We start from the raw sequence: 26956 nt of genomic DNA on the forward strand, positions 1-26956 counted from the left end.
GCCAAGTTAAAAATTAAAAAAAAGTCTTGCTATGTCTGAGGTGAATACTAGACCAACAAGGAGAGAAAAGAGAAATTATTCTGTAAATAATTATCTCCAGATGAAGTCTCCTTTCCTATCAAGTACTTATGGATTGTAGTGACAAAGTACTTTGCTACTAGCCAAAATTCTAAAATTCTGTCACAGAAACACGAACCTAAGAATTGTAACATTGAAAAATACATATATCATCAAACATGATTTTAATATTTTTTTCTCTGAAATTTTTATTGCTTAAAAACTTTTGCTTAAGCTTTATAAAGGTGAACAATTGTGGGTCCTTGTCTTATATTCGTTTTAAAATATTTTACTAAGAGGCTGGAAGTTCAGTATTTGGGTACTTTTGTTTCTCTTCAAAATAGCTTCATTTATTTTGAGTTTCTCTAATGCATTAGAAATTTCATATATGAGATTTATCATCCTTTTGAGACTCTTACAAAAGAGCCATTATTAGTGTCATTTTAAAGATCAGGAAACTGGGGCACCTGGGTGGCTCAGTGGAGGCAGAGGTTCAGCATCTGCCTTTGGCTCAGGCCATGATCCTGGGATCCTGGGATCGAGTCCTGCATCAGGATCCCCGCAGGGAGCCTGCTTCTCCCTCTACCTATGTCTCTGCCTCTCTCTGTGTGTCTCTCATAAATAAATAAATAAAATCTTAAAAAGTAAATAAAGGATAAGGAAACTAAGGCCCAAGAGGTCCGGTTTCACACAGTGATAGGATTCCAAGGCAGGCCCAGGTCTCAGCCCTCTGCTTAGTCCCCTCATTAGACCCAGTGTGTCACATTGCTACTTCAGTGGGTGGCTGGCCATAAAACTGAAACAGCTTAAAAAGCAGTAATTACAACGTAGAGAGGCTAACTACACATGCATCTGTCAATCATTAAAACCACACTAATATGTGTCTTTAATCACAAGTAAATACAAATGTTTGCAAAACACATTAGTGGGCAATGTTTTTTACAGTGCAGTGATTTCCCCTAATACAATAAAGTATAATGATAGTTTACAAATATTTTTCTTTGGCTTCATACACTTAGTGCTCTTTTGAATTTCAGCTAAAAGATTAACCAAGACAGACCACTTCTCTCATATTCTGTTTGATATGCTCCTTCTTGTCACAAAAATGGTAGTCTCTCTTTTCCTCTTTTATATCCAAGATGATGTCTGAGAGACAGGTCATTATGTGACCAAGTTCCAGCTCTGGCATGTAGCTAAACACCATGGTTCCACCCTTCCAAATAAATTGAAAGGAAGCAGTGTTTCTTAATTGTGTTGCAAACAAAGTAGTTTTGCAAGATATTAACAGATGTTCTCTACACAAAATAAGAGTTTCATGATCAAATGGGTTTGAGAAATAGATCGACAGCTTAATGTAATGACCATGTTAGATTGTGGGTTTCCTATCCTCCTGACTATGCCTTAGGCTAATTGCCCTTTTAAATAAAGATGCTACTTAAAAAAGAAAGAAAGAAAGATGTTATTTAATCTTCCCAGGAAGTGTATAAGACAGGTACTATTCTTTCTATTTGGGGAAAAGAGTGAGCATTGTTGCAACCTCGCTGCCCTGAGGTTGCAGGTTGCATGGGGATCAGGGGTGTTGGTTTTTAGTTTGGCTCTAGTTTTTCTAACACTGTTAACTGAGGATTATGCTAAGTAACTATTTAAGACCATCTCATTAATAGTGGCCCATCTAGGATTTGAATGTAAGCCAGTCTGCACATTTTCAAGTAGGCACATTGAGTAGGGCTCCTTAAATTCATTAGAGTATCCCATCGCATTGTGAATAGGGAGATGGAGTTGTTAGTTTTTCCAAATTTATTTGAACTTGAACCCAATTTATTATATAACATCTACTACAATGTCAGAGAGAGTTTGATAAATGACACTACGGAAGAACACCCTCCCATAGCTCAAAACATACAGGGTTTCTAAACCTGTAAATGAGTTAATCAGGTTCTTTGCTAGGTGTGGAAACATGTTGTGTTTTATAATGATGTACCATCTCCTTAAAGCAGCTCCTCTGTGGGCATTTACAATGGTCACTTTATATAAATACCTCACACAGATTCAATATATGATGTACAAAATGTTTGGATGTTTGTGTATTGAACTCTGGCCTAAATCAACGCATGCCTCGATTTTTAAAATTCCAGATGTTATGTGTCACAGTAAGTAATGTAAACACAAAAGTAAACAGGAAAGAAGTCACATAAATAATAGACAGCTTCTCCTAGTTTCTAAAGGTATACAACTATTTTGAAATAAACAAACAAGAGGAATTCCCTCATCTTATTATTCTTCTTATTTTCTTTTTTTTTTTTTAATTATTTATTTATGATAGTCACACACAGAGAGAGAGAGAGAGAGGCAGAGACATAGGCAGAGGGAGAAGCAGGCCCCATGCACCGGGAGCCTGACGTGGGATTCGATCCTGGGTCTCCAGGATCGCGCCCTGGGCTAAAGGCAGGCGCTAAACCGCTGCACCACCCAGGGATCCCTCTTCTTATTTTCAAACGATTGTCTGCAAAGTGAAGTAGTAGGCACAATGACTGCACTATTTTTTTTCTCATTTTAGGTTGAGAGATTGTTTTAATTCTAAAATACTCAAATTTTACTTGGTACAAATGAAATCACCATAGGGTCAACTAAAATGTAAGATTTTCCTACACTAAAATGTAAGATTTTCTTAATATCTAGATAAGATAAAAGTTTCTATTTCTATTTTGCATGGGGGTACAAAAATAAGAGATATAACCTTAACATTTTAATTAAATTGCAGTATTTTCAACTGTATAATAAATCAAGTTTTTAAAAAGATTATTTATTTATTTATTTATTTATTTATTTATTTATTTTAGCGAAAGAGAGAGAGAGAGAGAAAGAGAGAGAGAGAGAAAGAGCACACAAGTAGGGGGAAGGGCAGAAGCAGAGGGAGAGAGGCTGACTCTGCTCAGTGTGGAACCTGATGTGGGGGTCTACCCCAGGACCCTGAGATTGTGACCTGGCTCAACCGACTGAGCCACCTAGGCACCCCTTTATAATAAACAGTTTTGATGAAGATTTTATGAACCAAAATGATTACAGTTTATGATAAATCTTTTAACTTTTAACTACATATACATGGTTAATCTAAAACTTGGAAATAATCAGGAGACAGTGTCTAAACAACTGTCTGAGAGAGCACTAATCGATTTAGTAAATCTGGTCTAAGATGCAGTCATTTTTGGCAATGTTAGTTTGTAAATTATATATCTGAATGAACTCATCACTGACCTGGCTGGATTCTTGACTAAATCAATTTTAGTAAATTCTTGACTAAAATCAATATCCCATATATATTTTTTTCAACTAGATAAATACAGAGTGAGTGAAATAGAATTTTTATGAGCTATAACACTAGGAAATAAAATTTAAGGTTCTTTCCAACAATTTTAGGTTCATGCATTCCGAAATAGGTCAACAAAAGAATTTTTAATTGATGTAATACCGTATTTTGAGGCGATTACATTTTCTACTTGCTCATTTTACTTTATGAGAACTGTCCATGAGTCTTCTCACACTACATATATACTCACATATATATGGCTTAGAATTCAAATTTAACTAGGCCTGCTGTATTTGATCTAGCAACCCAAACACCTCTGAACCTACATAAAGTATTGCAAAACCACCAGGGAGTTGTTAAACTGTGGAGTGCAGAATGCATGCTGTGCAAATCACAGGAGCTATGCTGGGTAATTCGATCAAAGTAATAACATAAAACAGATGTAATATAGTACACAGAAAGGAAACTTCCATTTGACATCAGCAAAACAATGACTAACAGAGCGGGGAAGGGAGTGTAGCAGAAAGGAAAAGCTTCGGAGCAACGCTGAGGTCTGTGACCCCATTCTAGCTCAGCTAAGAAACTGTAGGCAGTGAGAATGACTCTCTTTGATCATTCTTTTTTCTAAAGTAAAATAACTAAAGATTCTTTTCAGTTCTAAATGATCTTTGAGACTAAGTTTTTTTAACAGCCATCATCATTCATCAATGAAGGCTCAGTTTCTAAGGAATATACATTTAATGCATATTCTAATCGCAGTAAGTATAATCACGTGACACAAGACAAATAAGGTCATTGATTAATGGGCAAGTGTTTTGTCTTTTTCTTTTTAAATTTTGGATGAATTTTAAAACAGATATTGACTTTATCACAAATGGACTTTTATCACTGCTAATATGAAAGGGTGTCATTTGCAGTTAAATAATCATACCATACCTCGTATCCTAGACTTGGATGCCATAAACATAATGCAAAGTATAGTGAGTTTCTACTCCTCTTGTTTAAACAAGGTAACTTGCTTTTGCAATGTCCCCTAAGTTCAGACAATAAATGGGAACAGCACTACCAGAAACACCACCAAACCTAAAGCCACGTCCTAATTTTTCCAAATATTTTAGAGGCACGATGCTCCACCAAAAAGTAGAAGAAAGGTTTTTGGAAAAATCCTACTTACATTTCTAGAGCATCCTGCTTTTGATGCCCTGAAGCAGAAATAAATGAGAAATGATATCTGAGCAGTGACCCAGATATCTACTTCATCTGGTATGATGAAGTAGAAAGATTTAGATGTAAAAAAATGTAGGATCATTATAAGAAAGATTATTATGTATTGATTAGTCACCATGGCAAATTTAACTTTTAATTTGAAATATGCAGGGAACTGAAGAGGAAAGGGAATGATTCGTTGGAATTTGGCAACTTAACAGACACAGCAGTGAGTGGGCTCCTACCAGCTGGCCTTAAGAAAGTGACCTAACCTTTCTGAGAACTAGAGGGACAGACTCAGTAGCCTCACAGACTCTGAGGCTGGTGAAGTCACCTCCCCTCGGAACCCTGGAATGCAGGCAACTCCTGTGCTGTGGCAGAGAGTCGGGCTGAGGACCACATCAACCAGGATTCTGAAAAGTGCTGGGTCTGCTAAGACCTGCCCTCTGCCAAGAGCAGAAACACCCACAGAAAATTCAAAGGAGGAAATGAGACAGAGGCTACATTTCTGCCATTTCCACTGCCAGGCACGGTTGTGGGGGCGTTTGTGGGGGTGATTCTGAAGTGTTTTTGGAATCCTTCCTGGAAGATCAGCCCAGAGCTTGCTCTTCCAAGCCTTGGAACAACTTTGTCAACACCTGATTCCCTACTTTGAATCCCTCTCAGTTAAGCAAGGGAGAAGGCTTCCTGTTTTCTGAGTGAACCTTGTCCAATACAGAGAAGATCTAACACCCCTCCTTAGTGGTTCAGTGAAAAATTTCTATGCTGACATAACTATGCCATTTCCTGTCCAATGAATGTTTTTCTTCCCCCCCCCCAAAAAAAACTCCCAGTAATCTGAAGCCCTTCACACACTAAATAGATGTTGCTGTACCTGAGCATAAATGGATAAGCATTGCTAAGAATCAAAAGGCTTCTCACTCGAAAGGAATAAAGATCTCCTGAATTAGCTTCCATGGATTATGTTTTGTGTGCTTACCTGCTACAGCCATATCCAATTCATCTTCATCCAACGATTCCTGTGTCATCAAGTCTTTCAGAGGAGACATTGGATAGGATGTATTGAGATTCAAGCCCAACATGAAGTTGTGCACCTTCCCAGCACGTCCTTCTCTGGTATTGAATAAAGTTGAATCACTCACCAAAGCCATTATCATACGATGGACCCAACTTGCTTGATTATCATTGTGATATTCCCTTTTAGCATCTTCATTTTCAGTGCCTAAGGAAAAAGAACCAGAGCATATAGATTCCCAAATCCATTAAAAAACAACAACAACAACAACAAAAAACTTTGGATAAATACCTAGTAGTGCAATTGCTGGATCATAGGGTAGCTCTATTTTTAACTTTTTAAGGAACCTCCATACTGTTTTCCAGAGTGGCTGCACCACTTTGCATTCCCACTGTTGGTATAAAAGGGTTCCCCTTTCTCTGCATCTTCGCGAACACCTATTATTTCCTGAATTGTTAATTTTAGCCATTCTGACCGATATGAGGTGCTATCTCATTATGGTTTTGATTTGTATTTCCCTGATGATGAAAAATGTTAAGCATTTTTTCATGTGTCTGTTGGCCATTCTAAGGGGCAGCTGCACCCCAATGTTTACCAATGTTTATAGCAGCAATGTTCGCAATAGGTGAACTACAGAAAGAGTCCAGATGTCCACTGACAGATGAATAGATAAAGAAGATGTGTGTGTGTGTGTGTGTCTACACATACACAATACAATATTACTCAGTCATCAAAAGAATGAAATCTTGCCATTTGCAACAACATGGATGGAACTAGAGGGTATTATGCTAAGCAAAATAAGTCAGAGAAAGACAAGTCAGAGAAAGACAAATACCATATGATTTCACTCATATGTGGAATTTAAGAAACGAAACAGAGGAACATAGGGGAAAGGAAGGAAAAAATAAAATAAGATACAGAGGGAGGCAAATAATAAGTGACTCTTAACTACAGGAAACAAACTGAGGGTCACTGGAGGGGAGAGACAATTGGGGATAGGGTAACTGGGGGATGGGCATTTAGGAGAGCATGTGATGTAATGAGCACTGGGTGTTATTTGCAACTGATGAATCACTAATTCTACCCCTGAAACTAATAATACACTATATGTTAACTAAGTTGAATTTAAATAAAAAATTTTTTTAAATCTCTAGGTAATTGAATATTAAGGTTAATAGTGAAGCTCTATGTCTTTTGATTTAACAAATATTTGTATAAATTAATACAGTAATATTTCAGTTAATCATTTTTTTCTTAAATTGTTATTACTTTATCCTTTACCCACCATCAGTCTACAGGTTGTGTTTTTTTTTTTAAATATTTTATTTATTTATTTGACACAGAGAGAGTGCAGAAGCAGGGGTAGTGGAAGGCAGAGGGAGAGGGAGAAGCAGACTCCTTGCTGAGCAGGAAGCCCGATGTGGGGCTTGATCCCAGGACCCCAGGATCATGATCTGAGCCCAAGACAGACACTTAATCGACTGAGCCACCCAGGCACCCCTACAGGTTGTGTTCTTGATGTGTTACTTGGTCTATTCTTACATTTCCAGGCAAACTACTTTCCCCTTTCTGTCCTTTCCTAGACCTTTTCTTTTTTTTTCTCTGGCCACACACACACACACACACACACACAGGGAAATTCCACAGTAGCTAATCCTACCTTCTTTATTACTAAGTTTTCTTCCCTCTCCTGTTTAGTAAACATCAGAAATCATGCAAACTGAGAACAGACAACTGAAGGGCTCAACACACATATTTGCTGCTCAGTAAACACTCTAGAAACAGTCATTTCATCCTTGCTTATAAAGTTTGGAATTTAAAACCGTGTAATTTAAACACATGCTTTAAAATGTCTTGAAATCCAACAATCTTCCAAAAGAAGCAGTTTTAAATGACTTCTCCCCTAAAACCTGTGCACACATCACGACCACTGGGAAGCAGCATCGGTAGTTTTTTAGAACACTGGTTCCAGAATCAGACTGCCTGGATTTCAATCCTCTTTCCACTGCTTCTTAGTAACTCTTCTCAGCTTTCATTTCCTCACAGGACACCTCATGGGGCTGTTGTGAAGATTAATCGAGATAATGCATTCATGCATATCTCTTACAAAAATGCCTGGCCTGTATTAAATTCATAATAAAAACCAGGTAACAGTAGAGATGGTGGTGGCAGTGATAGCTGTATCATCATGATCAATACTATTCATTCATAATCCAAGTCGAGGAAGGTTGTGTGGTATAGTATAATTCCACTTGCCTGCATCTCTCTCTTCAGATTTCTGGCAACTCTATATAAATATAAATATAAATAAATATATATATATATATATATATATATATATCTCTGAGAAAAAGAAAGTCTATGTTCAAACTTCATAATTTCTCATAAATATTAACTAGACATACATAAAATCATAATAAATACTGATTTTTTAGCTTCATAAGGATTAGCTTAATGAGCTGAGGAAATGAATGGATCTTTCAGTAACCAATTCAGGTGACTACATACTCACACACACAAAAAAAACATACATTTTTCTACCTCACACTTCTCTAAAGCCAAATATGACAAAGAAAAACTCTCAAAGGACAAGTTGGGCTTTAAAGTGAATGATTTGGGGGCACCAGGGGAGCTCATTTGGTTAAGTGGCTGATTCTTGATTTCAGCTCAGGTTGTAATGTCAGGGTCATCAGATTGAGCCTAGCATTAGGTTCCACACTTAACATAGCCCCTGCTTGGGACTCTTCCTTTCTCGCCCTCTGGTCCTCCCCAGATGTGTGCGCACCCATGCACTCTCTATATATATTAATAAATAAATCTTTTTTTAAAAAAAATAAAGTGAATGATTTATATCCTCCAGTCACAAAGGATACAAAGATACCAATTATTTTCCAAAAATTTGGAGCTTCCTCCTATTCCTCCAACTCCCTCTCCTCTTCTTTTTCCTTCTTTTTCCTCTTCCTCCTCTTCCTTCTTTATCACCAACATAATTACCATTATCATCATCATTTTTGTTATTATTATTAAATAAACCCCACTTCTGTCCTAGACAGAGATCTTTCCTTACAAGATATTTGGAAATGGCACCGTTTGTGGGACAAACCCAGCAGTCAATAGATAAATGATAATTGACTCTTTTTTAGTAATAATATAAGTAAATTTCTATTTGCATAGCTTTTTACAACTTAAAGCCCTTTGTATGCATTTGCAAGTTGATAATTATAACAATTTTGTGAGAGCAGGTAAAATGATGCCAGCATAGATTTGAAAAAAACTAAAGTTAAAAATTCCTAAAGACCTTGCTCAAAATCATATGATGAAAAATGAAGAAGCTTCAAAAGAGAATAAGGAGACAAGCCACAAACTGGGAGAAAATATTTGTAAAAGACACATCCAATAAAAGACTGTCATCCAAAATATACAAAGACCCCTCAGAATTCAACAATAAGACAACAAACAAACCAATTAAAAAATGGGCAAAAGAACTTAACAGATACCTCACCAAAGAGGACATAGAAATGGCAAGTAAGCAAAGATGCTCCACATCATGTGTCACCAGGGAAATAGAAATTAGAACAACAATGAGATAACACTACACACCAATTAGAAATGCCAAATCCTAAGCAATGACATCACTGAATGCTGGTGCGGATGTGAAGCAACAAAAATATTCATACATGCTCATGGGAATGCAAAATAGTACAGCCACTTTGGAAGTTTCTTGCAAAACTAAATTTTACTTCCATCATATGATCCAACAATCATGTATTTTAGTTTTTACCCAATAGCAGCTTTATTCATAATTGACAAAACTTGGAAGCAAATAAGATGTCCTTCAATAGGTGAACGGATAAATAAATTGGTACATCTAGACAATGGAATGTTATTCAATGCTAAAAAAAAAAAAAAGAAGAAGAAAAAAAAGGAGGGGGTGGCTATCAAGCCATGAAAAGACGTGGAGGAAACTCAAATGCATATTACTAAGTAAAAGAAGCCAATCTGATAACGCTATATATACTGTATGATACCAACAATCTGACATTCTGGAAAAGACAAAACTGTGGAGACAGTAAAAAGATCAGTGGTTGCTAGAGGTGGGGATGGGAGGGATAGAGGAATAAATAAACAGCACAGAGGGATGCTTCTGGCAGTGAAACTACTCTGTATGAAGCTATAATGGTAGATAAAGGTTACTCTACATTTGTGAAAACCTATAGAATATATGATGCCAAGAGTAAACCCTAAAGTTTGGACCTTGGGTGACAAGGATGTGTCGATGTAGTTATAACAAACGCACAATTCTGATATAAGATGTTGAGGTGGAGGAGGCTCTGAGTGTGGGTGGGAGTGTGCAGGAAATCTAAGGGAACTCTCTGGTCTTTTTGTTCAATTTTGTTGAGAATCTAAAACTACTCCAAAAAATTTTATTTAAGAGAAAAAAAAGAATATTAAGAGCTAATAAGAAATCCCAAGAACATCCTAAATATAATTTTCCAATCTAGGTTGCTATTAAAACCAAAATAGGTATGTATGTTCAAAGGGCCTTTGAATTTCTTAGCCTTAAGATAACCAGAAGTGATCAAATGTACTGACCATCTATAGCAATTTCCTTAATAATTAACAAGCCATTATTATACCTACTTGACAGTCCCTATGTCAACACATATTAATTCTAGAAATGTTAGGCATATACTGTCTATCCCCTTTGTACTGGCTGGCACCCTTCATTAAAAGGAAATTAAAAAAAAAAAAAGACCTGAATAACTAAAAAAATTAAAGTTAAAAATAAGAAGGAGCCAGAATTAGGACTGACTTTCCAGCATGAAACAGCAAGACAGTGGGCCAACAGGGATTGAAGAGGAGACCATGAGCAGTGCTCAAATCTTGTGCCTGGTCGAAAATTTTGTGCCCAGGGAAGGGTTATTATTATTACTATTATTAATTTTACAAGAAACTACACGCTAGCCATGCTGTGAGCTTGTGTAGCTGCATTTCCCAGAGAAGGTACTTTCCCTCTAGTTTACACAAACTTATCTTATGAGGGAGTCACAGCCCAGCTGTGAAAAGAGAATTTTAATTTTAATGTTGATTCAGCAAGGATAAAACAGGCTTTTCCAATATCTACACCATGGCTGGAGGGATTCATGAAATTTAGAGCAAGAAAGCATCTAGTGTCTTCTAAAATCTAGATAATCATATTCAAACTATCACAGGATGTTTACCCAGGGATTAATTTGACCACCTAACATTTGCTATAAATATCCCCCTGATCCTCACCTTATCCCTGCCCAGGCTTCATCCCTGATACGGTGATCCACACCAAGCCAAAAACTGCCTTGTCAAAATGTGAAAGAACTCATTCACACTTATAAATAACATATACAATAAAAAGTTCTTCATAATTCTATCCCACTTCATCACTGATCTCTTCCTAAGAGATGGATTGCTGACAATGGGATAAAGCTCAGTAATGAAGTGAGAATAATTTTTCACATGATACTTCATCAATAATAGGATTTTTAAGGATGAAATTTTAAGTTTTAAAGCCAAAGAAAAATGCTCCCATGTCACAATTTTCATGCCAAGAAGCCTGGTGCTCTAACTGGACTTAGAATTTGTTATTTCTACCATTCCAGTTTATTCTCCATTTGTTCCATGGATAATAGTTTGAGGTCTTAAAAAGAAAAACATAAGGGATATTTATGTGTTGCATATTTTATTACACACATAGTATCAATTCTTTCAGTGAACAGAAAGCTACAGTTCTATATTGCTCGGAGAGCAGAGATTACCATTAGCACCTTGAGTGAGAGAATCAGACACAACATGCATTTCTTCTATGCAAATGGACTTCTGCCAGAGAAGATCCTCTTACCTTTGGGTTCTTGTGTTTCATCATCGCTATCTGAGCTGTCATTACTCACAATATGCTCTGCGGTAATATTTTCTGTGGGGAAAAAAATCAAAACAGTTGAAGGATTTCAGGTGTCAAGACTCACAATTAAATTTACTGTAAGGAAGTAATCTCAGAAAAACCACCAAGTGAGATCTACCAAGTTCACTAGTGTTAATTTTGAACAATTTAGTCCCGAAATTTATAGTTTCACTAGTATTTTCAAATTTCTCATTGAAAAACAAAATGTCTTAGGGCAGGAAAAATTAGTTTAAAGCTATTCATTCATGATTTAAAGGGAAAAAATGTTTATCTTAATCCTGACAAAATAACTTAATTATAGGAGGCTCCTTTTTATATCAAAAAGGTATATATTTCTTCAATTAAATATGTTTAAGTGGTGTTTAGGAGGGTAAATGTAGGGTAAAACCAAAATCCACAGGGGAACTACAGAACAATTCCTTTAAAATGAATGAAAGCTACTAATATAAGGTATCTTTTGACTTTCAATAATCCTGAAAGTTGTTGAAATGTGCCTATTGGAGTCAAGAATTTGTACTTCTGGGGATCCCTGGGTGGCTCAGCGGTTTAGCGCCTGCCTTTGGCTCAGGGCGCGATCCTGGAGTCCCGGGATCGAGTCCCACGTCAGGCTCCCGGCATGGAGCCTGCTTCTCCCTCTGCCTGTGTCTCTGCCTCTCTCTCTCTCTCTCTCTATGTCTATCATAAATAAATAAATAAATAAATAAATAAATAAATAAATAAATAAATAAATCTTAAAAAAAAAAGAATTTGTACTTCCTCAGAATATATTAAAAGGGTAGTTATAAAAACTAAAATAGAAACCACAGATCCTTAACACTTAAAACAAAGATAAGAGTAAAATCCACATAATAACTCGTTTTTTTTCAAGTAAAAATTACCTAAACTATGGAGCATACAGATCATTCTTAACATCAGCATTTGTAGAAAAATCAAACTTTCTTTGGATACTTACATGAAACCACTTTCTCTACAATGAATTTTTTCTTTGATTAGTCAATAGAATTTTTTTTGGTCTTAAAAAACTGACTCTAAATTTATAATTTTCACTGATAGAGTCATTTTAAGGCTCTGAACTCAGAGAAACGGACTCTAAATTTATAATTTTCAGTGACACAGTAATTTGAGGGCTCCAAACTTAGAGAAATACATGTATAACACTTAGTTCCCCCATATTACTCTGCATATATTTATCATACCTGCGTAAATGTCATATATATGAATGACTGAGGGTATATAATGAAAGGGTTTTAAATGCTTGAGGTAGTCATTTTAATTTTTAGATTTATTTAATTTTACTGGCATGGTTACACATATGAAATTCAATAAAAGATCATGTTCTCGGCTTAATCTTCATTTCATTTCATGACTATTACAGAAAGTAGTTTTGTTGTGTAGAAGAGGGGTGGTGTTAAGAAATGATCTGCTCTAGGTTTCCTATACAGTAGATGTGTCTCTGGTCCTGTATGTATTTAGCAGAACAAAATTCTCTTTCTGCAAGTAAGTTTTTCTTCTCTCTCTCTTTTTGGGTCATTTTTGATACTATCATTTAAGAAAATGGTTCACAAAAAACAAGGTTCACCAAAATATTCTTTTATAAAGATATTTTCAAGAGATAGCTAAATATTTGAATGTATTTATTTTCCATCCCTATGGTATAACATTTGACTTCATCTGTTCAAGAGCACAGATTGCTCATATTCAAAATTCCTTGAGAATGTAAAGAATTTCATTTAGAGTTATCGGATTATGGTCCAATATACTATAATGTCTTTCTTCAGAAGGGAGGAAGCACATACAGAAACCACCTTTGAGCCTCCCTTTAAAGGGTAAACTTTGGGGAGCTGATGGATGAAAAGAGTCACCAGGCATCTTCAGATTCCCCTCAGTCACCTCTCTGGTCTCATTTCTGGAAACCCTTACCTCATCTGAGGTAACATGGATCCTTCTGGCTACTGGATCTCAAGTGCACAATATTCCCCCTTAGTCTGACACACAGGACAAGTGAATAAGCTGCCAAACCACGGGCCCCAAAGGAAACATCTCACAACAAAGAATATTCTGAAGATTATTTAGTATAAACACTGTCCTTTTCCTTGGCCTTCAGCCATTGTCTCGCCCACCTCAGATCTGTTATTTCAGCCCTATTCTCTTCCTGCCATAGGAGGAAAAAAATAACAAGCCCTAGGTTTATCTGGATTATTCAACAGAGAGGAATCACAGAGAAACAAGTCCCGTAACAAGTGCTCCATCTGTTCTTTATCCCTTTTCTTCTGAAATCTTTACAAATTTTTGAGAAGAGTTAGTGATTTCCATAAAATTAGAATGGAGAACAGGGTATTTATTCATGTGGGGTGTAACGTTCATTAAAAAAAGTCAAGTCAGAGCATTTCAGCAATATACTCTTGGCCTCATAGCTCCTCCTGAGAATGGGGCTCTGTAGTTCCAGCTGGAGCAAGCTCCAGAGTTCCATCTGCCTTGGCTGCTTGTTAACGGAGTGCCACTCAGAGGACAGGAGAAAGTTCAAGCACAAAGTGCTTTCTTTACTGTTTTTATTTTTATTTTAAAATCTTTGGCTCTAAGGCATTCGGAAGATCACTTCTTCACTACTTTATGAAGAACGACCCCCCCAAAATACAATTGATACTATTGAAGAAAATATTAAGGACTATGGAAAATTGCTGTTTGCTTAATGTGCAATAGCTAAAATGGCTTTTACAGGAGGAATGATAACACTACTTATAAGCCACTTTGTAGTGTATTAATTAATGTTACAATTGTGTGTTTTTTTTTTCATATAAAGCTTACTTAAATCAATTGTCACTTCCTGAAAAAACTAAGGGCACCTTGTCAGAAAAAAAAAGTCTACATTAAGTTTTTTACATGCAAGTATTCTTCAACTGAATTGATTGTTGAAAAAGTCACTGATACTATTCTGTGAACTCTCTCCTCACACAGACGTGTGATGCTTCACAGACAGACGGGAGGTAGTTGGTAGGTCATGTGCTGATTATCTACAGGACCCTCCTCCCCAGCCACTGCTGGGTTGGTTCCAAATTCAGATTTAGCAATCACTGCTTCTTCCTACTGCCAGACAAAATAGCCATAAGGAAACAGCTGGCAAGGCATTTGGAAGACACCGAACGTATGTTTCATTTTGTTTGCTTTGAGTCAAATTTACTCAACCACGAAAACTGATGTTCCTGTCATTCATCTTACAATGAATGAAAACTGCTGGTTCTCAGTTCAGTCTGTCTACTTTTTCAAGTTTTGTAAATATTATTTTTTAATTTATTATGGGCCATTGAGTTCGACTTAAAGAAAATCATTAGTGTTCATTTACTAGATGGAATTTGAAATACTCTTTCCTCCTTTTTGGTATGACTTAGCCAAAGGAAGCCAACAGAATTCTAACAAGCTAGTATTTAAGTGGTAAATGAGCAGGCAAGCATGAATTTAGGTGTCATCCTGTGTTCAACTGCTGATGAATCTAATCTTTGAAAAGCAAATTCTATTTGATAAAAGGAATATCTTGAATACAGATAGCATATTTAGATATATGATGACTAAGGGGAATGAAGATGCTCTAGTTTAAAATTCTTAGGAATCAATAGTTTTTATGAATTTCAAAACCTCAATGTCAGAATAATACTTAAGAAGTAATATACAGATGATTCCTAGGAAATATTTAAGTTGACTTAACCAAGTTATTGGTAACGTTAGGACAACTGCAATCTTAATGATGATTTAATTTACTAATTAAAATCAGGCATGTTAAAATTTATCAGTTTAGCACAAATATGATCAATAGAAACATGTTTTTACAATACCTAATTCTTCTTCCATTGTAGAACCTTTATTTTGTGAGCCAGACACTCCCAAGACTCTGTTGAACAATATAGAAAAGGCACTGCCCCACACACCTAAAACCAAGCAAGAATGGTGAATAACTTAGACTGCACCAAGATTTAAAACAGTCAAGCAAACAAATGGTAGTTTTTGATGACTTACCCATTAAGAAATGCAAGGGGTTTTCTTCATATTTCTTCACAACTGTTCCCATAAAAAATTTGCTTCCAAATAAGTCAGGGGCCATAAAAGTACCATATTTAGCCATGCCGATCTCATATGGACTGAATTCAACCCAATCTGAAAACATTTTTAAAAAGTGCAATCCATTAGTAGGAAAATACTACAGAAATGCACCCAAAGATCACTTCCAACAATGCCTTGATTATTTTCATTTATTTAAAATATTTTTTAAAAATTAACCAAATGTCTTTTATGTATATAGCACTGTATAGAGGCTGGGGGAAAAGAGCTTATTGAGATGAAAATGCAAAAGGATCCCTTCCAATTTGTACAAACTGAACATCTTTTGCATTTAAAAGCTTCTTTCATGAAGTCCATCTTAATTCTAAAGAATGGAAAACAGAAAATTGCTAATTCAATTGTAAAATCCATGAAGGAGATAGAAGTTAAACTATGATAATGCAAGCAGACTATGAAAATGGAAGAAAGTGTTCTCCAACATTTGCCTTTTCTTCATCTTTCTTTAATTTTGCTTATTAACCATTATCCTGACTCAAGATTATAATGCAAAGTTCGTATGCTGAGTGTCTCAAGAACTACCTGCAATAGGGTCAAAAGGCATACTTTCTAGAAGTAGAGGCTATAGAGCCAGAGCCCTGGGTTCAAATCCCATTTTGCTGCTTACCAACTATGCAACCTTTGTTAGGTTACTTGTGTTCTCCAAGTTTTAGTCCTCTAATCTACAGAGTATGAATAAAATCAGGAGATTGTAGAATTGTTTTGAAAAGCTAGTGAGTTAAGAAATGTAAACAACTTAGAAGAGGGCATAGCACATTTTAATCAGTCTACAAATGGTAGCTACTATTAGATTTCATGTATATCCATGGCTATCACTACATCTAATTAGGCATCCAAAAAGAATTCCTGGTTTCTGATTCCCACGTCCTACACTTGCTACTCTCAGTCCCCCTTGCCTGGTAAATGGTACTACTTTGCAGATAGTTATACCCCTATTCAGACTTTATTCTTGACAGTTCTTTTCCCTTTTTATCCTCCATACAAAAACTCAAGTTCTATAGACTCTCTTACCAGATATGGTTAGAAACAGGCTGCTTACCCATTTCTCCACCATGGATCAACCAGCCATTTGTACCCTACTGGCACAAGTGCCATACTTTCCTCCCTGGATCTCCGCCATAGTCTTCTAAAACATCTCTTCTCTATTTCCCTATATTTTTGATACTTGGAGCAAGAATGAATTTTTAAAAATAGAAATCACAGCACACTAATGCCAGCTGAAAGATTTCTAATGACTTCCCATTATACTGAACATAAAAATATGGTCAACAAGGCTTCAAGATGGTCCGGCTGGTGCTCCCTGACCTCACATCCTAACCAATCTCCCATAATGTTGGTCTTGCTCTTCTTTCTCCTTGAGCCACACAAGTCTTCTTAATGTTCCTCAAAGAGAAAGTTCAATGATACCTCCATACTTTTATGCTCTCTATTACCTTATGTGATCACAAGGCTTGCTCCTTCTCAACCTTTAGTTCAAGATCCAGTTTTGTTGGCCACCCTCTGTAAAGTCTCACCACCATCCACTCTTGCCTAACCCATAACTCTCTGCTCTCCTTTATCCCCTCCCTTCCCTTCTGAAATTATTACATGTCTATCCAAACAATCCAAAATCCAAATGACTCGAAATTCCCCTAGCTTTTTTCTGCTATTCATTTGGTGGTAAAATCTGACCTGACTTCATTCAGCAGGAAAAAAAAAAAAAAAAGAGTCTTGAAATGATGCAAGACTTAGGTTTTATTTATCTCACTAAATATGAATATTGACACATTCTATTAAGGAAATTACTCTATTTGACTATGAAATCTGAGCGGGAGGGTATTATATAACATTATATATAATGTTATATATTATATAACATAGCTTTAAAATCTAAAATATTCTGAATTCCAAAACACCTATCGCCAACGTTTTAGAAAAGGGATTGTGGGTGTCTATTTATTGTTTACTCAGTGGCAGATCATAACATTCTACTTTCGTGAAGGAAGTTATGAAATCACAGTTGGGATGAGAACACATTATAATTCATTTCAAATCAAAGCCAAGTGGCACACATACCTTTCATCGGAAAGTGGTATGCTTTATAATGATTTACATGGAGGTATTGAGACATGACTAGCAATGAATCAGAGGCTGCTAGGAAAATTTCTGTATCACTACAAGTAATTTCCCATCTCTGAATTTCATCCCCTTATCTTGGGTACTGAAACAATAATTTCTCGAGTAATCTCTTCCTTATTAATGCTATGGTGCGTGCACACAGTAATTACAGACATTCTCAAGGTGAGATTGCGCTCTAGTCTTTACTGAAGGACTCACCATACGAGTATGTGACTATTCCTTTTGCTGTTGACTCGTACATTTCAAACTTGAATCTCTCTCCTGTACCTCCATCTACTCATTTCCAACTTCCTGTTGCGCATTTAAGCTTAGACACAATGTCATCACATCCCACTATGCTTATCTGGAAAGGAACTCCTTATCCTTCCTCCCAGTCTATCTTACCTATTTCCGTACACTATTAGAGCCCCAAAAAGGAATTTTTTAAACTGACATCACATCACTCACTCACTTACAAAAGCAGAGTGATAGCGGTGCTTCCAGCTTCTTTCCTTGCTAATCTACCCATATGAATCACCAAAGTGCTTTTTTCCTCCCAAAACACTACTTAAAAAATTTATTGTTCTGCCCCCAAACATCAAAATATTTCCCATTATCATTATAACTGAATAAAAAGATTTCTCCCTGGAATTCAGATCTTTTTATAATTTGGCACTAATAATTTTCCCAAATGCACCACCCACCTTCACCCACTCATAATAAGGCCAATTTCTTTTTACTGCTCTCAAAAACATACTTTGGGCTCCCCTTCTGAGTATTTTCTCATGGTATTTCACACAACAAGAACTATTCATCTCTCTTGATAGACCCATGTATGTTCAAAGGAAATCTGAGTTCCATTATCCACCTGAAGTCCTTATGACTGGACTAAATGTCTATGATATCTTACTCTCATGTCGGTTCTACACACTTTAATAGATCGTAATATGCTATGTGTATGGCTCATTCATTTTTCATGTTTTATTTTTGTCTTGTTAATGGGATTATAACTTTCCTGAATACTATATATACAATACTATATAATACTATATATCTACTCTTATAGTCTGTCAAAGAATTTAACATGATGTGGAGTTCTCTAAGTTGTGCTCAGTAAATGCAATTTACTGACCAATGGAAACGTAAAAATGAAAGCAATGTAGTAAGTGAAGGAGGCAAAAATATTTGACAGTTTAAACATCTAATGTTTATTTGTTTAAAATCTTCAAAAGAAGAAAATGTTTAAAACTATTCTGAAGGGAAGAAAAACATTCTCTGATATTGTGAAACAAAGTTGATAAAACTTCTGTAAGCTAAGATAATTTGGTTCTTTGACATTTAAAAATATTATTCAGATAATATTGCAGCTATTTTCCCCCTGAATATCTATTTTTAATCTGAGCAAACTTTAAAGGAATAAAGTATAGACATGGCTCTTCCCCCACCTCCCCTCAATAACCCAAGCTACTTGAACCTTCATAACATAACATCTTTGAATATCTTATCTGGGTACAAGATCCATATAACTAATGCTTGATGGCTTTGTCCAACTCTGTTGGAAGACAGAGCTTTGAACCTCCTTATCATAAAAGCTTCACAATGAAGGTTAATGGTGTATCTCTCATCTCAGTAACAATATCGTAATTAGGCAGATGGCCCAAATCAGACACATCGAGGTCAGAAGGTTACTAGCTGAACATAAAACAGCCTTTCCCACTCTAGGGGAATCTAAAATTACTTCTTCCTTAATGATTATGATCAGATTTTCCATTGAGAATAGGCTACTGGCCTGAAAGTTCAGAATAAAAAAAGGTGACTATGAAAATGTCCTAACAATCTTAACGATAGTAGTGACACTATCATATTTTGTCTCTTTATGATGTGTCATCTTCTGCCTACTTCATGTGATTGTCTTAATAGTTTTGTTAGATAAATCTGATATTTACTAACACCATCTTTTTTTTTAAATAATGAAGAAAATAAAAATCAGAGAGATTAAATGGCCTACCGAAGGTATTTCAGCTTTAAAACAAGACTTTCAAATTAGTCTAGGGCTTGTTTGACCATATCATAATGCTTTTGGGGTAAAATGGCTTATTTGGCTATGCACATATTTGACAAGCATACTAGTAGGATTTATCAACCTATCTGCAAACATTCCAAGACCTCACAAAACAATAGCTATAGGAAAGCAAAAACAAAACAAAGTCAATTTCCTCATGGCACTTACTTTTCTTGTATGCAAAAATTTCAATTCTCTCTAAAAACATTACAATCAAGATCTTGCTCTTTATTAATGCTGAGCATGCCATGGTTATCCTAGACTCCTAATCTACGCCTTATCCTCATCCAATAATTAAATTTGCCTTTTATATAGAAAACCTATTTGTAGTTAAGATCCAGACCTCTGATTTCTCATATAGATTTCATAGAGCACTAAATTTTTAAGATTTACTTAACCTTAATTCGGGCCTGCCAGTGTTTTATGTACTTTGCATACTTCATATCATTTATCTATAGAAACACTATGACAGTCTCATCCTTATTTAACAGATGTGGAAACAGACTAACAGATGTCATGTAACTTAGTCACAGGAATAATGCATAGTAACTTCTTCCTTCTGCCTTAAATTCTTTAATAATTATGGTAAATTTCCTAGATTATAAGGTCTGATAGAACAGAGGCAATATACTGTGCTGGGGGAGGGGAGTTCATGCTTAGCACCTGGCATACTATATTTTACATAGTCAGTAACCAGAGAAGCTAATATTTTAATAAAAAGAACAAAGGAAGGGTGCCTGGGTGGCTCAGTCAGTTAAGTGCCTGCCTTTGGCTCAGGTGATGATCCCTGGTTCTTGGGATCGAGCCCAGTATTGGGCTCCCTGCTCCCTCTCCCTCTGTTTGCTACTCTCGCTGCTTGTGCGCATGTGCGGGCTCTCTCTCTCTCTCTCTCTCTCTCTCTCTGTGTCAAATAAATAAATAAATAAATAAATAAATAAATAAATAAATAAATAAATAAAATGTTAAAAAAAACACAAAGGATTTTTGAAAACAAATCTCAGCTCTGCTACTTACTTCTGTGTGGCAATGTACAAATCATTTAATCTTTCTGAGGTTTTGTTTTTTTCTTCTATGAAGCACAGCTGAAAAGACCTCACTTCCTGAATTGTAGCAAAATTGAATAGGATAATAAATATGATAAGTGATTTCTGAGCCATAAGCATAATGGATATTTTAGTCAATGTAACTGGTAAACATTTGAATGAATGAATTGCGGGTGCACTGCTTTTTATAAATAATTCAAAATTCTTGCCTCAGAATAGTCAGTTGAAGAAAGTGAGACTTTGTAAAATTGCAAAATGTTTCTGGAAATAAATCTGTTAATTTCATGCCATTCACAATGACTTTTTTTTTCTTATGGTGTGACTGGTTTTCTTGAGGTACTTTTCCTAAAATTACAACGAACCCTACTAGCTATAGTCAGAAATGCTTCCATACTGCAGATTAGGACTGCCAAAGCCCCCAGAAGCATGATGTTACATGTTTTAGAGCACCCAGCAAGAGGTAAAGCTTCTGTAGAAGAAACAAATATTTACATTTGAGAATTAACAAAATGGAGCATTTTGTTCCTCATCTGCCACAAGTATAGAGTCGTACTTTTTAAGTACTGTATTATAAAAATTATAAAAGTGCTTTTAATGATAATCACATATGTTATCCAATTTAATGAAAATATAAGCAGTAAGCAAAAGAATATGCATTGCCTAAAAGCACGAGACACACTATTTTGTTAAAAGTCCTTGAGAACTGAGTAATGAAAATTGAGATTACAGTCAGGACTTTTTTTCATAATTTCTATTTCACTAATTTAAATGAAGATATATTAGTACCTAATTTCATGGAATATTCTCTACCATCAGAAAATCATTTAGCTTAATATTTTCTTGTATCTTCTACTGTTTTTATGGTACAGAAAATATACAAAAACAGACAACTAAAATTGCTTATGAACTTCCTCTAATGACAATCATGACAAACCAACAGTTCAAAGGTTCGAGGAAACGTTTTGAAAGAGGAGATTTCGTACCTGCAAACATTAGCTCTGAAACATCAGGTTTGACATGGAGACAGGTGAAGAGAGGTAGAGGACACTGACCAGAACTGACTTTTTCCTTCAGACTACTCAAAGTAGTGTTCATTCTCTGTCCACAGAAGAAATACATGGTTTTAAATATAGTAACAGATACAGATAGGAAGCTACTTAAAATAGTACTTGCAATCAAGACACTTAAAACTTTTATAATAAAAATAAGTCTTATTTTTTTCTAGAAATCTCTGGGTCCTAATATACAACAAAAGTATGCTCTAGGGAGGTAATTATCTTCACTCTAAAAACAACCACAAGTTTAAAGGCTATGTCTACATTTGAAATGAAGAACAACTTGGCAGCTATGAAGCTATGAAGAAGAAAGAGTCTGGACCCCAGATTCTCTGGCACAGACTTTATCTCCCCCAACTTTATCTTCAGTTGAAGTGTCACACTGTTGTCATATGTCAAATGGGCTTGTTTCTTGTGACTCACTCCCTTTTCTGACTCTCTTTTCAGCAACCTCTATTTTTCCTCTACCATTATTACTTGTATTCATCTCCTTATTTAAAAAGACTGCCATTGGGCGTGGGGGTGGGCAGTTAAGGGTTAAAATGTGTATTTTTCCAAAGAAAAAGAACCCAAAAGTACCTCGCTACATCAAAACTATTACACAGAATGAGTAAGAACTAGTTGGAAATGTAGAAATGTTACGTCTGGCAGGGAGTATGTACTCAGTACACATTGTTGATAGGATCAGGTGAGTCAAGTGACTTTTATAAGATGTATCATTTTGTTTTATGAAAGTATTATGATATACAAAGTCTATTTGTATCAAAAGGACTGCAGGTTGAATCATAGCTTACATTGTGAATTAGTGTTTCTCCTATTAACATCCCAAAGATATCGGTAAAGGTGACAGGTTGTCCAGAGCTTTTCTTCTTCCATAGAGACTCAACATATCTTTTAACTTTCTGTGGTGTGAGAAGCAAAAGGGGGTTGTAGCTAACATTTTTCATTAGCTCTTCATTAATCTCCTCTGGCCCTTTCTCTGGAAAATCAGGGTGAGAATATAAGGTTGACATGTACCTGTAAAGAAAACAAAAGATGATTAATGAAGAGAAAGGACATTACATAGTGGTCTCCAAAGAAGGCAGGTACTCTCTGTCATAAATACATAAAGGAAGGAAGGAAGAGAGAGTTGGTTAATTATCTGATTGAAGATATTAATCTGTTAAAGGAAAGAATGTATCAATCAGAAAGGAGTTGGTCTACAATGGAAGCAAAGTAAAAGAGAGGTCTCAGAGGAAACAGTGGATTTCCCATGCCCAATCCACTGAGGAGGATGCCACACTGGGCTTACTGTTCACTGTATAGCCTCTGGAAATGGGTAATACCTATTAGACTATCAGAGACTGGTGAACACATTTGAGTCACGTAAATAAACTGATTTACTATATAATCCTACTCAAGTAATCTGAAAATTTGATTTTCCCTAATGATTATCTACAGTCAGAAAATGTGCTTTCTAACCTATTGTGAATGCCTAATTTTCCTGACAAATGTGTTTTTGTGTGTTTGTTTGTTTTGTCCACTGTGGTTTGGACAGAATCCTAAGCTTTGCCAATTTTAGATCCCAGAATTTCTGAGCATCCAAATCTGATGGTGAAATCCTAGAGAGAAATGAGTCTTTAAGGTAAATGCTTTCTTATGGAAATTCTTGGTTACCAGCCATCTGACCACTTCTAGCAATACTGGAAATCAGTAGATACTACCTTGGTGTTTGATATTTAGATAGTAAACATTCAGTTACCACTCTCCTTCCTGTGTGCCAATATCTCTAGTATTGTAGCTCTCCATACTGAATATGAAGTATGACTTACTCATCTGCCTCACTTACTAAGTTATCAACTCCTGCAGGGAAAACTTTACTTATTCCTCTTTTTCTGGCCTCAATGCCTGGCACTTGGAAAGCACAGTTTTTTGAACTATTGAACTGAGAGAACAAAATAAAAAATAAATATCCATCACATCATCCAAACAAAGAGAAAATAGCACATAATTTAATCTCTTGTTTCCTTGACATTCAAATCAAAATGCCTACTATAATGATTTATCTTTCCTTCATGGAGGGGGAAACAAGTAACCCTTGATGAGTCCCTGCCATGCTCAAGACATGTGCTGCTTAACTGTATATAAGTTGTTGCCTTGAAGACCTACAATAGCTTTCAATTCTTCTATTTTAAAGATGAAGAGAGGATTGATGAATCTAAATAAATAATGTTCACAGCTCTCCAATTAATAACAGAATTAGAATTTAAAATGTGCCCTCTCCTCTGATAGGTTTTGTTATTTTTAAAAATCTTCTAAATAAGATTTCAGTTCTTAGACACCAAACAACTTCCTCTTTACATTAAATTAGAATTTTGTATTGGATTCAGAGTTCTTTAGAGACAAATTGAAAATAATTATAAGTTAACAGATGGAGGATGAGGAGAGACCTAAAATGGAACACATGCTCTGAAAAAATTTTTTTTAATAAAAATTCTTTTTTTTTAAAGATTTTTATTTATTCATGAGAGACACAGAGAGAGACAGAGGCACAGGCAGAGGGAAAAGCAGGCTCCATGCAGAGAGCCCGACGTGGGACTTGATCCTGGGACTCCAGGATCACGCCCTGGGCTGAAGGCGGCGCTAAACCACTGAGTCACCCAGGCTGCCTTTAATAAAAATTCTTAGAAGATCTTTATACATAAATCAGATTCCTAATATTTCCCAGAAACATGTGATAAAGATAAATCGAAAATATTTACTCTGAACTTGAGTGTGGTATAATCACCAAATATCTATAAAAAAAAAATATAGCTTAGGATGTTTGAAAGATACATGGTTTGTCCATTCCTGTAGTTATTCCAAGGTCTATCACATGATTCATCTGGATAGACAACAAAGACTTGATTTTCTGGACCTCATCATACTATTCAATAATCGTACACATTGATGGAATGTATTGCTTTACACTTAGGAACATAATAAAAGTAGGAAAATAAAACATCATTTTGAGCCTCTGAGTGGCTGGTTCTGGAACTCTTCAGGATATGCTTCATTCTTTGAGAACATTAAGAAGTTATTTACTGGTCTTATTAACAAGAATAATTTCTACCTGCATGGGCCATTGACCTGTCCTTAACTTATTAAAAATTGTATTATGACATTGTATATAATTTGGATTTTGTCTTGGATTTTGGAAAGCTTAAACCCAATCCTCTGTTTCACACTTCTCAGAGCTATAAGTTATAGCAAGAATTTTTAATTGAATTTCTAGTTACATATTTACTTACTTTATTGGATTCATTCCAGTTTTACTTTATAATAAGATATATTAAATCCCTTCCTTAAAGAAGCTGGAAAAAATAAGGAAAAGAACCAGACTATGTCAGTAGAAATCAATTTAGCTGCAGAATGATTTTTTTAAAAGGTAGGTAAAAAGGAAATAATATGATCATTCTGCTTTTGGAAGCTGTCATTTCCAAATATTCAGCAGAATAATGCAATTACTCAAATCCCATAGACATTATTTAAGACTTCCTTTCTCATCTATATTTAGCTGGTCTTTAAATGAATTAATTTATGATTCTACTAACTACCTATGCTCCATGAATTGCCTCCAGCAAGATCTGAAGTCCCTTCTCCTCTCTTCCCTTCCTCCCAATGTTAGCCATCAGCTTTAAATCAAGCAAATCCTCTCTTTGGGGTTGGAGGATTGCTCAAAAGCTAGGACTTGTGCCACAGTTTTAGAGGTAGATTTTTTTAAGTGGTCAAAATGTATATGGATGCCAGTCCATTTCTGCCCTCTAAAGGTTTAAGTAAACTCATTAATTTTGGGGAATCTCTCTCTCCCATTTTCCCTCTCTCATCCTTTCCCTATCATGAAGCAATTGGCTGGTTCGAGGATACAAGCCCTAGTCAGAGACAGAAAGGCCTAGAATACTTCAGCCATTGGCACTGGGCTAATGTTCTCCATTTGCTTAGCATTTATGACACCATATTCCTTAGAATTCGCGAGTGTGAGTTGGACAGACCTTTTATGATGTTATTGTGGTGACATCTAATACCTGAGTTTTAGCTTTGGTGAAGCTAAAGATGGAGTGGTAGGCAGTGGCCAGTTTTCCTTAAATAACTTTCTTCATTTCCTTGGTTTCACCAAGGAAAGATTCAGCTATGACTGGTTTCTGTGGACACACTATCTTCTAAAGCACGCAAACATCACTCCAATTTGCAACTCTGTAGTTAAGCATTAACTTTCATCTCTTTACCAATACATGACTCCTAATTATACCAATTAAGTTGCTAAAATGAAGGGTCTTAGACATACCACAGTCTCTATAGGTAGTTAAATGAAAGGATCCTCAACATTATTTCTCTATAAATCAGAAAATATCTGTCTCTAATTTTTCAACATATTTATAAGATGGTACACATCATTCTCTCCATATGATGCATTTTAGGCTAAGTATGAAATTTTAACAGCTAAATCATATCAAAAGTCCACAAGGAGAGGGATGCCTGGGTGGCTCAGTAGTTGGGCATCTGCCTTCAGCTCAGGGCCTGATCCCAGGATCCAGGATTGAGTCCCATATCAGGCTCCCTGTGAGGAGCCTGCTTCTCCCTCTGCCTGTGTCTCTGTCTCTCTCTCTCTCTGTCTCTCTCTCTGTTTCTCATGAATAAATAAATAAATCTTAAAAAAAAAAAAAAAAGCCCACCAGGAGGGGAGCCTGGGTGGCTCAGGTGGTTGAGCAACATCTGACTCTTGGTTTCAGCTCAGATCATGATCTCAGGATCATGAAATTGAGGGCCTATGTGGGTTCCATGCTCAGTACAGGGTCTGCTTGTCCCTCTCCACCCACTTCTCTTGTCCTTCCCCCAACTCATGTGGTCACTCTCTCATGCATGCTCTCAAATAAATAAAATCTTTAAAAAATTCCACAAGGAATTCTCAGTGCAATCCCTTCTTCCAAATCACATAGCCAATATTTTAAAATATCTGGTGCCTGACCTCCAAGGCCTTGGCAAATCAGCATCCTTAGGGGTAAACATATAGAAGTTCTATGCTTAAAAAAGTGTCAAAAGTAAGTCTCAAAAGC

General features: G+C 35.9%; 1 protein-coding gene across 10 annotated transcripts in view; it reads right to left on the reverse strand.

The window, feature by feature from the left end:
- The window catches only part of PLA2G4A (phospholipase A2 group IVA), a 150685-nt gene that overhangs the window by 24154 nt on the left and 99575 nt on the right, over window positions 1–26956 (reverse strand). For all 10 annotated transcript variants that reach the window (XR_012033085.1, XM_072830847.1, XM_072830845.1 and 7 more), the window contains 6 exons: window positions 22679–22901; window positions 21813–21927; window positions 15529–15666; window positions 15348–15440; window positions 11461–11532; window positions 5550–5792 (listed from right to left, as the gene is read on the reverse strand). Coding sequence is in view for 9 of the 10 variants with exons in the window: in XM_072830847.1 (XP_072686948.1) it covers window positions 5550–5792; window positions 11461–11532; window positions 15348–15440; window positions 15529–15666; window positions 21813–21927; window positions 22679–22901 (884 nt within the window). In the remaining variant the exon portion in view is untranslated. The remainder of the gene's footprint in view (window positions 1–5549; window positions 5793–11460; window positions 11533–15347; window positions 15441–15528; window positions 15667–21812; window positions 21928–22678; window positions 22902–26956) is intronic.

The sequence above is a fragment of the Canis lupus genome, chromosome 6 (genome assembly GCF_048164855.1).
Source record: "Canis lupus baileyi chromosome 6, mCanLup2.hap1, whole genome shotgun sequence".
Classification (NCBI taxonomy): Eukaryota; Metazoa; Chordata; class Mammalia; order Carnivora; family Canidae; genus Canis; species Canis lupus.